A 15,422-nucleotide genomic window follows, 5' to 3' on the forward strand; every position below is an offset into this window, starting at 1 on the left:
ATGAAGTCTCACACATACTGCAGGGATGCTTGTCTCATCTAGTGTGGCCTCACTCCAGCTTGCTTCTGCTCACCAGTGCCACATCCAATGGATTCTACTCTGTAGTTTCAAATTTCTGGAAAGATTTAGGTAACCATCACCTTTAGATACTTTACCTAAACCTACCTTAATAAAGTTTCTTCCTTTCCTTCCTAATAAATTGTATGTTACCTTTCCTTGCTCTCCCATATTTATGCTGTATTTCTGTAACTCGACCTGGCTCAAGGGCCAGGTAATGAAAATGGCAGAATTCTGGACTGGTACCAACATGCCCAGGTCTAAAAAGTCCAGTCTCCTGTCAACAATTACTATGCCAAATTCACAAAAAGAACTGCTTGAGGTCCTCAGGTTGCCCCATTACCTTTTGGAGTTAGTGAACTGAGCCCTGTAGGAGAAGACTTTCTATAGAAAGGCTGAGAAGAGGCTTTTACCTTCATTCCTAAGTGGATCTGCTGTTGTTTATGAAAGTGATGACATCGACGTGGTCCTGACAGAAGAAAATACAGTAAAATAACTCAGGTTTTTTCCAAGGCACCTGTAGAGTGAAGAGTATTTAGAGACTATGTATGCATAGTGTGAGAAAGAGGTCATAGTGGCCTCTAGCTCATTCAGTTCCACTTGCAAGCTAATTCAGCTATCCCTAACCAGATGTAATTAAAACTGTGTGATGTCGCTATGCTATCAGTGTACTTTATTTTACATTGTGCTGGATTTTAATGTAAAACTAATCTTGAATACTTATCTGCCTTTCATCTGTCAGATATAGTTTCATAGGTACTCCTGAGAAAATCTGCTTAAGTCCTAAACGTGTAACATTTATAAGTGTTAAAATATTTATAATAATCATTCTTTGTTTTTAATATGTTGTTCACTTTTTTCAGATAAAAATATGGACTCATGAGGAGGGTGATGTGTTGTCACTCAAAGTTGAAATGCAAGTGCAGATACCATCACACCTAGCTTTCTTCCTTTTGTCTGACTTCACATTCCGCCAACAATGGGACAAACATTTCTTGTAAGAACTTACCTTTTGTTAAGACTGTTTGAATCCACTGACAACTAACCTTTTCTCATACAAATATTTTTTGAGATGTTGACACTTTTCCACCTAATTAAGAAGAAATTGCTGTAAGAAGTTGACATTAAAGATTCATTAGTCAAAGTATGGATTGAGTATTTTACCTTAAAAATAAAATTTAATTTCTCCTTAGTCTGATTTTAAAATACAGTTGCCCTTGACTGTCAGAAGAGAGAGCTGGGACAGAGGTTACCCTTTTCTAAAATGAACACAATTCCATGCCTAGACGTGTGTATGTTAAAAGGTTTAACTTCAGTAAGTGGCATATAAGCTGAGGTGGGTATATTGTGCATGCTCTCTGTAAGAAGTAAGGCAAAGCTGTGGCCTCCTTCATGTCTCTGTTTTTTAGGACACTGATGCTCAGCTTCATCATACAGTCAAAGTGAGAAATCAGGAAATGGCATTCTTCAAAATGCATATTTTAAGAAAAATAACCTCTTATAGAGTGTATCTGAATTGGAATGGGTTTCAGAATTGCTGTAAAAGGTGTTTGAGGGTTTTTTTATTTACCTTGCATAGAATAATGATTAGAGACAATTGAGTTGATATACTAATTTGATTTGGTGAATATTCTCTTAAAGGAGAAGCTTTTTTCAATTAGTCATTCTATCCTGAAAGATTTTTATCAGAGGGTGAAAGGGAAAGCTTAGGGATATTTGAAAATTTACACTCTCTGCTGAATTTATGGCTTGTAACAAATGAAATCTGAAGAAATACTATGTTGATTTTCTATTTCTACAGCCCAAAATCTCAGCTTTCTTATGACTACCATGAAGCCTGATGGACTGGTCAAAATGGAATACCGGCTTAGCAGTGCTTATTGCTAAGGCAGTAGAAACTTAAATTAAATAAATCAATTACTGCTAGTGTATAGAAAAATTCTGACTTTTTTTTGTAGTGAAAACTCAGAGATAGTGATCAGTACTTCCAAGACAGTTAAAGAGTGTGTCCTATCCAGGTGGTCCCATCTGAACAGAGTAGAACACAACTTTGAATAAAATTTTACAAATGCTTCCTGAGTGTCTTTCCTGTGGTGTGTTGGATGGACAATGTTTGGTCATTCAGCAAGTATTACAGCTTGCAAGCTAATGTCATTCCAAACAGGAATCGACAGTATGCAAAAGATATGCTTTTAAGACATTGCTCCAGCACCTTGCAGGACTTTTTAAAAATTTTATGGGACAGAGAGGTGTTGCAGAAAACCTTGATTTTTCACTCTGTGTTCCTCTCTCTTCCTTGCTGCCTGAACATGAAAATTGTAGGCTTAATGTTAGGATGGAATATATGTTTGTACTGTGTTTTTCATAGAAGTTGCTGTTGCATACATCAGGGTCTGCATATGTGTGTTAAATGTATTTGCAGAACTTGTGAGGTCCTACAGGCTGTGAATGAAGATGAGAAAATATATTATGTTACGTCTCCACCCATGACTGACCATAAACCCAGAGACTTTGTGATTCTTGTGTCTCAAAGGCAACCCTGTAAGCCAAGGTGAGTATGCAATTTCAAGTTTAACTGTGACCACTTTGGAGCTGCAGTTTTGATTACTGTTGACTTTTATCTGGGCATGTCATTGCGTGACAGAGATGATATTCTATTTTTTAAGAAATTAGATTAGTACCCGATTTAAAATACAGGTGTTGATGCCTGAGTTTGCACAACCAGATTTGTTTTGCAATGTGAAGGTGCAATTAAGTAAATTCAGAGCATGAAGAATTTGTAGCGTAGTCCAGTATTGCTTCTTTGATAGTGACTCTTCAGGAGTGATCTGTCGTGAGGGAATATAGGCCAGAGTTCCAAACAGGCAATTTGGAAAAAAATATGTCCCAGAGGGCCTGTCAATATGCTGAGGCGCATAACTGGGAGTTGTCTGTTTGTTGGCTTTAAGTGCCTTTTTGTAATCCCATTTAATGTAAATCTGGAGATAGTCTTATTGAAGGGAGTGCTTGGCCTTTCTTGAAACCTCAGTGTGACAGATTTATTCTGTTGGTAAATTTTGCTGCTGAATTTGGTTTAAAAAGTCCCTTGATCAGTTTAACATACATTGATTTTTTTTAATTAGATTTCCTTTTGTTCTTGCATAATGAAACATGGATAAATGGGACCATTTGGCATATCTTATCATTCTTTATTCTCAATTTCTTTTCTTATATTTGGTAATTCTTCTTGTTAACAGAACATTGCTTCTAAAAGGCAGTATTCTGTACTGTGCTTGCTTTTTTCTCCCCACATCTGGGAATTGAATCATGTCTACCTTTGCTGGGGCACACTGTAAAACCTCTTAGTAAGGGTTGCTCCTGGACCCTATTTCTGTAAACATGGGTCATGGAGAGCAGGATAAATTAAAAAAAGGAGGTCATGTATGTGGGTGATTGTTCTGTGGCCTTCCACAGAAGTCTTCTTGAGTGGAGTCTGCGACAAAGCCTTAATGAGACTCAAGAGAGCTGAATCTTTTAACATGTATCTTTAAACATACAGGGGCTTTTTTGCCTTCATATGAAAATGACATCTTTGGTATTGCTGTGTATACTCTGTAGTCATTTACATGTATCTTTTTTAACATCTTGTTGAAGAAATGTTTGATTCTTCCCCTTGCCCTGCAGTGAACCCTACATAGTAGCTGTAAAGTCAGTTACCCTCATGTCTATGCCACCTTCTTCAGAATACTGCAGAAGTGAAATCCTTTGTGCCGGATTCCAGATCTATGGTGACAGCAACAGCTCCTGTACGGTGAGTAGTTCTGCAGACCTCAGCTGTGTCTCCTTTCCTGTAGTATTACATGTGCCTGTAATCTCATTTGAGCTGACACTCTAGAACAGTAACAGCAATACAACAAAAAAGTCAGTTTCCCCAGAGTTCAGTGTGGTGATTAAGACATTCTTTACTCCACAAAGTGGAATCTGTCTTGCCCAAGTTTGACCAATCTGAATGTTAGGAATGAAATCTAAACTAAGCACTGGAGATGGCCAGGCACCTCCAGAGAGTCATTCATTCAATTCTGAAATACACTTCTAGAAGGTGTGCATTAAACTGGTCTCTGGTGGTGTCCATCTCTCTTCACTGACTACAGAGGAAGTCCAAGGAATTAGTTCAGATTAAAAGCTTAACTTTAACTTTCATATGTCAGAAATTATGCAATCTGAATCCCATCTCTGGACCAATGACAATGTTCCTCTTTTGTTCTTTTCCATGGGAAGGATATAATTAAGAAAATACAGTTCTGAAAACATTCAGCAACTCTTGGTGGCTGGGATTCTTTTTTCAGGCAACAGCTTTGTTCATAAAGCACATATATTTAACAGGTTACACGTGATGTTTCTTGCTGCACTGCTGTGTACATTTACCTACAGCTGCTTGAGGACCTGGCAGTAGTGAGGACACTGAGATCACTAAAGTACTGTAAAAAAGGCATGCTCTTTTTGCTAATTATTGCCTTCAGTTTCACAAACACTATGTGTTTCTATTTGCATCCATGAAAACTTTGATACTCATCTAGGCTCTGCAAAAAACAGCTAACTATTGCAATCTGTAAGCTTTTTTGTTTCATTTGTTTTTGTTTAAACAGGTGTGTTACTTCAATCAAGTGACATCAGGTGTTATGCCTTACTTAGCTGCAAATCTTACTGGCTCATCAAAATCCATTGAAGACACTGCTTTGGAATGTATAAAGTTCTTGGAGCTGAAAGGCAGCAAGTACTGAAGTTAAAAATGGATTTCTGAAGAGACCTCTAAAGGTTATCAAGCAGTACTGGTTTAAATTCCTGCATGTGTTGTTGATCATTTTTCTACAGGTTAGTTACTTTGGATCATGTAGCCAATATTGGGCTTGAGCTTGAGAATATCTAGTACAAGCATTTTCTATCAAATTTAGATTAGGCCTTAGGCTCTAAATTCAATTTCTAATTTTAAAAAGATGAAGGGACAGATTCTGCTCTTGATTGCATTACTGAATTTTGTATAAATGGGGGCAGAACTTGGCCCAGTAAAACTGTAGCTCATGAGACTATTTCACTATTTTAATGTTACATTGAACGTAATGGCATCCAGTCAGTTTTAAATCACTAAATACCACCCTGTGTAATTTGCAGAGAAGTGGTGCTACTAAGTAGTTTATCCAGTGCTCTGACAAGGTTGTGCGGGTATGCGCACCCATTATAAATTGATTACACCCCATGTAAGTTAGTGTTTGTTAATGTTTGTATTTTACCTGTTAATACTTGTAGTTTATCTGTGACTTCCTATAAATTATTGTTTCTGATGTTACAAATCCATTGTAAATTTTATTACGGTATCCCTGGAATGGCTTCAGATGTTGTTCCAGAAAGACTGCTTTGTAGTGGTGGTGGGGACTGTTGGCCTCTTACAGAAGTGCCATGAACTCCTGCTGGCGAGTTCTATGCAAGACTGTTCTGCTAGCATTGAATAAATGCAGAACAGTAAGACTCTTGGATCCACTCCCTCACAGATGAAAAGGGAGAATGGTTTCAGAGGTTTTATTGTGGTGTGTCTACTTTGTTTTCTGCTCTTATGTTTGCTCAAAAGAGCCTTGTTCAGAAAAACAAGTATGATCATCAGCAGTTAGATTGTAACATGAATGCAGGGGTGTTAACAGGATCGAAGCATCTGAACTGTAGCAGTGCCATTTTATCTTACTGCAGTCTCGTAATTGGTAGAGCGAGAGCTCTAGGGGTCTGGTCCAGTTCTCACTTAAACACATCTTCAATTTAACCTATAACCAGATCAAAGCTTTCATCAGTGATTTATAGGTTACAGCATGCCTGCACATTTTGCATATGGCATCTCTACCAAGCACAGCAGAAGAGACACCAGCTGGAGCCCTGGAAGCTCTCTGGGTATACTAGCACTGCGAATCACCTGCCCTCTCAACAAACCTAGTTCGGCTTGGGTACAGCCTTGAACCAAAACATTAGTGAAATCGGCTGCTGTCTTCTATGTCTAGCAAAGGCGGCCACTGTATGCCGTACAACACAGGCATACCTTTGCCCTAGTAATGAAAAAAGTAAAGCAGGTCCTGGTCTGTGCCTCTGGAGGAGAGACTAGATCCAGATCGTGATTTTGGATCATCATTTTGATCATGTGAAGGCGCAATACCTCAGTCTAGGGAGTGAGGACGGCGGTTTCAGGGCAGCCCCCTCCAGTGTGTGAAAACTGCTGAGGCCCTGCTTGTCTCCTCCTGGCTCAGCAGGCAACGGAAGGGTCTGGGTCCCCTCCATGGGCCAGGAGCTCAGCTCTCCGATTCCTGCCCACACTTGCTGTGTGCAGATGATGGCAGACAAGCTCTTGAGTGGGCAGGTATGTCTCTGTGGTCCCGATTTTTAGTGAACAGAGACACCTAATGTTCAGCTCTGAATACATGCGTGACACATCAAGGAGAAAGAGACCAAATGCTGCCCGCACCAAGCATTTCTTACCAGCTATTTGGGAGGCTTCCTGTACAGCACCGTTTATAACCTGACTTTAGAGCACAGACACACTGAGCTCAGCTGTGGGGCTACTGCAAGGGCTAACTGGAGAGCATGCTTTGGCATTTTTGAAATATTAGCATTCTGCCAAGCTCATGCCTACACGAGAGGTTCTGCCTTCTGCCCCCAACACTAAGACCTTGGCCATTGTAGCGCAAAGCACTGCAAAGCCAGGCCACATTCTGGATGCAGCCACCACACACTGTTGGGGGTATAGGGGGAGAGAGTCTTTTTGACATAGACCGAGGACTGTATTTTACCAACCTCTGTGCAATTTCTAAGACAAGGAGATTCAGGTTTCTGGCACGCAAACTTTGCTTAAAGTCTAATTATTTGCCTAACTTTAAAATTTATTTGTGGGCACGATGCATCTTTACATGAAGTACCTTTTACAGCTGCTTTTCAAATCACCTTCTTCAACTACACATACCTTTGTGAAATCATCCAAGAAGAGATTAGTGGGTGCATTTAACAAGTAGTTTTGTCCAACAGTTACTGAAGATGCTAACCTGTGCAGCTGTTTTAGAATGTAGTGCAAGTATTTCAGTGCCTCGTTTTCCTCAGGAGTCACTGAAGCAGAGGACAAGAGGGAGAGGTACATGCTTCCAGCTCATGTATGATTACCTGAAAACAGCTGCTGCCTGTATACTGAAATTCTCACAGAGACCATACCCTGCAATTTTCTAAGTCTGAAGAAGTCCATTATTTCTTCTCAGAGGACAAGAGCAGTAGTCGGGTGTAGCAACCCAAGAACTATTTTTATAGTGCAACATGGATCAAAGCAACAGGTATGAAACTCAAGTGATCCAGGGATGGTTGTTAGGCGCACTGACCTCCAGAGGAACACTACAAGGAGGACTGCATCACTGTGCTGAAGAGAAGGCTGGGCTCAGAAGGTGGGCAAGCTGGATACTAGCATACCCTGCTTTGTGCTCCATCATTTTGAGAACAAAGGTTAGTCCACCACTTCTTGTGGGATTTCTTTTGCCACAACTGCCTTCTCAGTCATCCTTGTTTTAGCAGTCCCTTGTGCCAAGCAGAAGTGACATGATCAGCTGTGGGAAGGGAACAGTGAATTTTCTCTTCCTCCAACTTACATGTTGTACACCATTTAACTTAGCAGTCTGTCAAAGGGATGCTTCTGCCTCAAGATTGCAGTAGCACAGCTGGGTGACCACGTCTTACTCAGAGCCTGAGATCCACAGCAGCCATTTCCTCAGGAGGAGGAATATTACAATTTTTAAAGACAGGAAACGATCTAAAACGATGCTTTCTAAACAATATACTTATTCATGTAACAGAAACGGAAACACGTTCTAAGCTAGGATAAATGTCTGTTGCAAAATGTCCACATTAAAGTGATACTGCTTTGAGCTTTAATCCAATTGTTAATTAAAACTCTGTAGTTAATCCTTGATTTCATCCACATCCACTCCTCTTCCCCATTTAAATGTGTGCTCACATTATTTTAAATGGAATATACATGCCCTATCGTAGTCAACCTAATGTGCCTTTGTATCCAGAGTAGAACAAGGAAACCTAAAATAAGAGCTCTAACTACTCTGTTCTTTAGCAGTGTTTTATTAAAGAGAATTAACATATACAAATATAAAATATATCCACACAGTTAAATTCCTGTATTTGGTTTTTTGCTGTAAGAAAAGTACATTCCAAGGCTATGGTTTCCGTGGCTGGTCCTAAGCACCTCAAAACCCAGTTCTGAGCTCAAGTTTGCTCTCTGGTGTTCCTTCTGTGTTCTCACCAAGGCGACATATGGACCATTAGGACACTTTTACTGGAAGGGTAAACTAATTCTTCAGAAGCAGTAGCTTTACCACTGTGCAGCTTTCCCTTAAGGACTGCTGCTTATTACTGTATAAAGCATGCTAAGTTTTTAGAAGGCACATTTAAGACTTCTGGGACACTGAAGTACCGTATTTGTCTGATGGCAACCACAGCTGCAGTAGAGGACTGAGAAGCCCAATGGTGCAGGGACACAGGCTCACATCTACACAGCACAGCGGAGCGCTGCACAGACACCCTGCACAGCACCTGCCCACACGGCCCAGAACCGTGTCAAGACGACGGTTCAGAACAAAGCACCGTGTGTGAGATGAGCTTGAGGTGCACTCCTCCAGTAACATCGCGCTTCCTTGTTCATCTTAGGCAAGATGATCAGACACAAGTGAAAGCCTACCACCATTGGCTGCATAAGCTGAATTACTACAGTATTGGGAGAGCTGTTGCAGGAGCTCCATTTTGAGTAGGTTTTCTAACTTTTTTTAATACATATCAGTTTTTCTATGGCTGCAGTTTTCAGGCTGCAGTCTACATTAAAAATAAATAAACCTGCCAGTAAGCAGGCATGTGTAATACAAAGCACAGTTTATTCACAACTCACCAAGGGATACAAACACTGAAGATTTTTGAGCACTTTCCTTGAAAAAAGTAAAGAAACTACGCAAGCTGCTCACTTGCTCTCCAACTCTTTTCAGGAGTATTCTGTTAGTGAACAAATACTCAATCCAACATGCATAAACAATCACATTAATGCATGTACATATTTTACCTGACCTACCATGAGCTGTGGGAATTGCATCCCCCAGCTCTACAGGCTGCAGAGTTTACCTGATTACTCGGCCACAGGACTGCTCAAGCTGGCACATACAGAGCAAGAAAACAATTATTTCTAAAAGGAGAAGGCAAAACCAAACCAGAACCCAAAAAGACTCTTTAGAAAATACCCACAATCCCTTTCATAGAAATAGAGAAATACTCTTAGTAATATCAGCATGATCGTGTTCATCTCTGATAAGTACAAGCAGCACTTTTAAGATAACAATACTGACCACTGAAATCCAGTGGTCATAAACCCCCATGATAAAATGCACATACCCTGTTTGGTTACTGCAACCAGATCCCTGTTATGAGAAGAAGCCAGTTTCCCTCTTCAGAAGAGGGAATGCTGAGAGATACATTGCAGAGATACATAAAAATAAGAGATACACTTGCTGTGTTTCTGGTGTTCCCAACTTTTCAGTAAGCCCGGTGAGTTTGGGAGGCAAACTGGAAAAATGAGGGGGAATGAAAAAAAAAGAAAATATTTAGCAGCAGCAGTCTCCTTGATTTTCTGGAACCAGGCAATCCACTCCGTAGTCACTACTACAGAGTGAAGCAGTGCAGGCTAACTGTGGTTTAGAGCCAAGAAGCCTTCAAAAAGTAACAACTTTGGGTACTTTCACTTCTGTTTTTTGCAGCTTCGGCATTTCTGTAATTTCTTCATAATCTGCGCTCATTCCAATGGCCCATCGCCCAACAGTAACCTGATCTGCAGAGCAAGAGACAAGAGATTATGGAAAGGCTAAGCATTACCATTATATCAAACTTTGCATTTGAGGAAGATTTGGCCCACAAGGGCCTGTCATTAATTCACCAAAGACCTTTCTGTTTAGTTCTAGCTCTGAAGCCCCCTCTCCTTACACAACTTTAATTTTTTTTTTTTTTCCAAATTGTGTTTAGTAAACCCCCTTTCTTCCCCCATGCAGATTGTCAGGGTTCAGAAGTCATTAGTACATGTTTTTTCCTATTTGACTGTCCAAAGAAATATTCAAGGAGTATGCAGATGATATATTAGCTCTCACTTAAGTCCAAATAACTCTTATGATGAAGATTACAGAGTATGTCAAGCATCTCTGGATATAAAGGAAAGACCTTCTCTATTATACCGATGAAAAAACTAAGCCTGAGGAGGCACAACAGAGCAAAATCTACATTTCTCAACTCGCATGCCTGCATATAATCAACATCGTCCCTTTGCTGTTAAATGCTATTTAGGCCAATTCACACCCCCTTCCTAGAGAAAACACTGTGAACCAACTGTATTTCTTTTCTGAATGACAATCTAATTTTGAGAGCAACAAATCAAACCATACCAAGACTATCACACAGTTAAATCAATGTTTACTTGGATTAACTTCTGTACAGTAAAGCAGGCCAAATAACTCCCCCTGACGAAATTATAAGCTGTAGTGCCTAAACTTCTTTGCCAGCCATAGCTACCTTACTGTGGTCTAATAGTACTTTGCATGATGCAGACTGATTTCAAAGAATACTACAATTCTTACCAATGGTGTCACAGTTCCAATTAATTCAACTATTTTTAACCAGCAATACTAGTTTTGAAACATCAGTGTAAAGACTAAGATGTCCCTTGGGAAATTAAACAGCAGTTGTCAGTCTTCATTATGGACACAGAACTTCCCAAAAAAAGGTAGAAAAAAATTCCAGTTCTGCTTCACATGTAATTTAGAGCCCTACTGCCAGAGAGCAAAAACACTTGCATTGGACTGCACTAACAACTGAAGACTGCCATTTCCTGGTAACAGCTGGCCCAGTTTGAGCAACGCCGTTCCCTACAAATGTTTCTTTTCTCCTACTGCATCTGTACAGGTTTTTGATTTACAAAAACTGTTAACCACACAAAGGCAGTTTACCATAGATACGGTGTGCAGAAATCCAACACGGGCTACGTTAACGTTACAGGCTTTCAACTCGGCAGTCATCTGAGTGAGCACTGCCCAAAAATTTGCTATGGCTGATGAGTTTGGGGAAATTTTGAAGTCTTTTAGTATCGGAAACTTCTGTCATACCAGTTAAGACTCAATCTCACTTGGTCTAAACTAGCAAAGCAGCATACATCTAGAATGTTATATGTGGTCTTGGATGCAACAATATCATATATGTAAGATCAGATACAGAAAAAGGCTAAAGTTTAGGCCTGTACTGCCTGCGTTAATATTTCTTACATAAGTTCCACAGAAGTGGCATATTACTAACCCAAAAGTTCTGTAACCCATACAAACGAAGCAGAAAAATGCACAAATGCATCACCACTTCAGCATCAGAATAATTCTTCGTACTTTGTTTGATGCTTTTGCCTTCCTTAGCACAGCTTTTTTTGTATATCATGTAATTTTTCCACCCTCACAGATAACTGAAGAACATGTAAGCAAGCAGCTTATTAGCCGGTGAATGAAGCTGGACAGATCTCCTGTCTCCTCTTCCTCTCCTGTCTTGAATAACTTGAACACTTGCCTGCACATGCAGCTTTTACAAGCTGCCAGTACCACCACCCTGCAACTGACACTATATTCAGTTCCACCACTTCACACAGGAATCAAAAAGAAGAAACCAGTTTTGTTCTACAGCTGGTAAGTTGTGAACAGCAGTATAAATAGTAGCTAACAAATACACATTAGCTCATGTAATCTTCAGAAACCCACAAGCCAGCTTTTTTTAATGGAAAGTTCAAGTTTTGCATTGCAACTTAATGCCTCCTCCACATACCCCTCAATATAAGCACTCATTCCCAAAGGAAGGTCACCTTTGCTGTTTGCACGTTCTCTTCTCAACCCCTTTTTTCCTGACCAAAGTCAGGCGAAGCAGTAAATAAAGACTACTCAACTGTGCACTCAAACTCCACTCTGTACACTCCCCTGCATCTCACCTGCATTTTGTTTTTCTGGACAGTCTTTTCTGAAGTGCTCCACAGAGCCACAAAGCCTGCAGCCGCCACCTGTTAAGAGAGAAAGCACTTACTCATCTGGGGAAAAATAAAACAAACCAAAACCCCAAACACAGACAACCCTCCTACACTGTTTTGCTCTTATATGTGTATTGAAAAATCTCGTTCTACTTATCTGTAGTGAGAACCTGTAAATAAGATAAGGAAATGTCCCTATGGACGGGTCTGCACTCCTTGGCACAGTCATTTAACATCGTGGAGCAGATACGCAGCCAGCTTTGGAAGCCTGCAAAGACATCTTCCTCTGTCTCTGATGGACAGACAGAGCTGTTGGTAATCACATTGCTCTGTAAGGCATCATATACCACAAATTCCCGTCACCACATGCCGAATATTTCTGATTGGTTGGAAGCTCTCTTTTTGAGAAACAAGCTGAATTCTGCTGAAATTCATACGCAAAGGAATTTCTGAAATTAATAGGCACTCTTGAGAGGCAGGCAATCCAACCGCAGGTACTGAGATGTGAACTATAAATTCTACTCATCATCCAAACATTGAAAGGAAAGTGATTTTTCTTCCACTTTAACTGTGCTGTAAGATCATCCTTTTGAGTTGGCCAGACCTTAAGTTTGTACTGGGAGACAGAATGCTACTTGTTAGTGCCAACAGAGGTATCAGGCAGAGCAGAATCTGAGTGAAATCTTCAAACTTAGATCACATTTCTCGTTGAAGTCACTTAAACTGAAAATGTCCTCTTTCCAGTGAAAGCCCTTGTTTTGTGGGAACACCTCCCCAAGTCTTAAGTTAACAGCATGAGAGTATGTTTTTACCACATACTTTGGTACATGTACATTTAAACACACACTGACTACATACAAGCAGCCTATTATGATTTTGTTTCTTTGTATGCCTCTTGATACTGCAAGCACAAGCAAGTTCTCATACTTTGCATCTCATCTCGTTGTTTAACACTGAGTTTACAATTAAAACAGAAATCCCTAGGTAATCAATATTAACACTGAATTCCCCAGAATTAGTCTGCTTTTACCAAGAGTAAAAGACGTTCAGACATTCCTTTCAGCCAGATGTTTATTCGCTTGCACTGTTACTCTGTTCTCTATCAGGTAAGTATGAAAAATGTGTTTTGGTTTTAGTACACTCACCTTCAGCATACAATCCCTTGGGATTATCTGGACATGACCTTGACAGATGCCCCATCTCACCACAGATGAAACATTTTGCATATGGAAATGCCCCTGCAAAATCCCACACAGTTTATGATCCACGTTAAAAACTTTGTAAAGTCACAGACAACTGAGAATACACTATAATGACAATATTTTACTATACTATTATACTGTAATCACTATACTGTCTCTTACACTGTTAGGTTCATTGTTAAAATATTACATTCCTTTAAACACATCAACCTACCTCCTCAGAACAGTTAAATTACTAAGACACAAATCTTGTATTTCAGTAGTCAGAAAACTCATAGACCAAAGCACCTCGAAAAATACAAATTTCTGAGACATACCAACTGCTGGATCTATTTTTGCTTTGCATTTGCTGATGTCATGTTCTGTGGATCCGCACCGGTAGCAGATTCCTGTACCCATATCTTGACTTTCCAGTACGGCAGGACAGTCAGCAACACCGTGGCCAGGTTCTCTACAGTGAAAACACACCTTTGAAAATAAAAATTAAGTTATATGCATTTTCAAAGACAGTTCACATGGAAAAAACAGCACTTACAGGTGATGTTACCAAAGAGTTCACTTACTCCTACTATCTGATTATCACCTATAGCCAGTAGACTTTTACTAGACCACTATTTCTCTTGGCTGAAACCTGGAGGGTACTATCAGATACGTATCTCTAGTGTTGAGATTTGAGGTTACTCTAACATAAAAAGACAAGCATCTGTGAATGGCACTCGAAGACCTGAAAATCCCAGTCTAATAAGGCCTTCTGGCTTTTTAGAAGGCAAACATATCAAGGGATTTTCTCCTCAGGGCAAAAGAGCTAGACAGAAGAGACATTGTAGCCTGTCACAAAATAACTGTCAGTGGTCTATGCCATTCAACCGTATTATTATGGGTACTTTTCTCCTTTTACCAACAACGGACCGCACGGAGTATTCTGTCATTGACAACTGAGTGCCCTGGATGAATGATGATACTTGATTTTGATTACAGCACAGTTCCCCAAGCTCTTTAAGTACTACTGCAGTAAGTGCTTAGGTAAATACAGGCAATGTTGCTCTAGTCCTGTAATTTACTCATGAAGAATCTCTCTCAGATTAATCAGCAGTAACTCTCTTTGCTATGTTCCCAGATTACATTCAGCGTAAGTTCATGGTGAATGCCTAAGTTTGTGCTGAGATAACTGCTTTTAGACAGTCTTGGAGCCTGCTGGAGATCACACTCCAATTCTCAAGCAGAAGATGCTGCAGAAAGAGGCCCAAAACAGCAGGAACATTGTACTGATGAATTACACCTAGAAATGCACTGAAATAGTTTCAGCAGGAGACAAGAAGGGCTGGGAGTTCATCAAAGGGAAGCAAGACCAGTGCTGAACCGGAAGAGCCACGCTAAAGGCTAAGATTTTAGCTGAAATTCATCGTTTGTGTCAAAGTTGAGGTACTCAAGTCCACTTTATCAACTCGCAGCGTCACTTCGCACACGCTACGCTTCTAGCGGGTCAGGCGCTCGGCCTCCTCGCCGAACCACCTCGGCAGCACCGGCAGAGAACGAGGAACCCGCGTTTTCCGCGCGGAGCTCTTCCCACGTTTCTAACAAGCTGCCACGGAGAGGCCAACACCCGCGACTCGAGGCGAAACTCACCATGGCATTCTTCTTCATTTCTTGCCTCTTCAGCCTCCTCCCCTCCCGCCGCTTGTCCTTCTTCAAGGCCACCGCTACCTGCTTCTGCAGCTCGGCGCCGGCCGCCTCGGCCGCCCGGCCGCCCCGCGAGCTCCGCTTCAGGTACGCCGCAAACCCGTTCACGTCTTCGTTCGGATACTCCTTTTTCCTCCTGTTCTTCCTCCTCTTCCCCTTCCCCGGCTCCGTCCTCGGGGAGAGCGGGCCCGGGCGGCCCTCCCGCCCCCCGGGGCCGCTCACCATCTCCTCCCAGGGCGTCGCATCCAGCGCCTTTTCGCCGGCAGGGCCGGTTCGGCGAGCCCACCGGGTCATGGCAGGGCGGGCGGCGGCCGGGGCACCTCCCGAGCACAGGCGCGCAACGCAGGCCCCGCTCCCTCAGCGAGCCGCGACCCGCCCCGACGCCGTTCGCACCTCTG

The 15,422-nt window shown here is 41.3% G+C and overlaps 2 protein-coding genes across 2 annotated transcripts in view; one reads left to right on the plus strand and one right to left on the minus strand.

The window, feature by feature from the left end:
- ACOT12 (acyl-CoA thioesterase 12) overlaps positions 1-4,817 on the plus strand; it is a 29,224-nt gene extending 24,407 nt beyond the window's left edge. Inside the window, exons 11-14 of the mRNA XM_010578092.1 lie at positions 921-1,054; positions 2,480-2,608; positions 3,721-3,847; positions 4,683-4,817. Coding sequence (XP_010576394.1) covers positions 921-1,054; positions 2,480-2,608; positions 3,721-3,847; positions 4,683-4,817 — 525 coding nt within the window. The remainder of the gene's footprint in view (positions 1-920; positions 1,055-2,479; positions 2,609-3,720; positions 3,848-4,682) is intronic.
- Positions 4,818-8,603: 3,786 nt separating this feature from the next.
- On the minus strand, positions 8,604-15,333 carry ZCCHC9 (zinc finger, CCHC domain containing 9). The gene is made up of 5 exons (XM_010578065.1): positions 14,971-15,333; positions 13,662-13,812; positions 13,288-13,380; positions 12,107-12,175; positions 8,604-9,928 (listed from the first exon to the last, which is right to left on the minus strand). Exons 1-5 carry the CDS (start codon positions 15,316-15,318, stop codon positions 9,813-9,815), a joined length of 777 nt encoding a protein of 258 aa, XP_010576367.1. The 5' UTR covers positions 15,319-15,333; the 3' UTR covers positions 8,604-9,812.
- Between the last annotated feature and the right edge of the window lie 89 nt (positions 15,334-15,422).

This window comes from Haliaeetus leucocephalus, unplaced genomic scaffold (assembly GCF_000737465.1).
Source record: "Haliaeetus leucocephalus isolate CR32 unplaced genomic scaffold, Haliaeetus_leucocephalus-4.0 Scaffold598, whole genome shotgun sequence".
NCBI lineage: Eukaryota > Metazoa > Chordata > Aves > Accipitriformes > Accipitridae > Haliaeetus > Haliaeetus leucocephalus.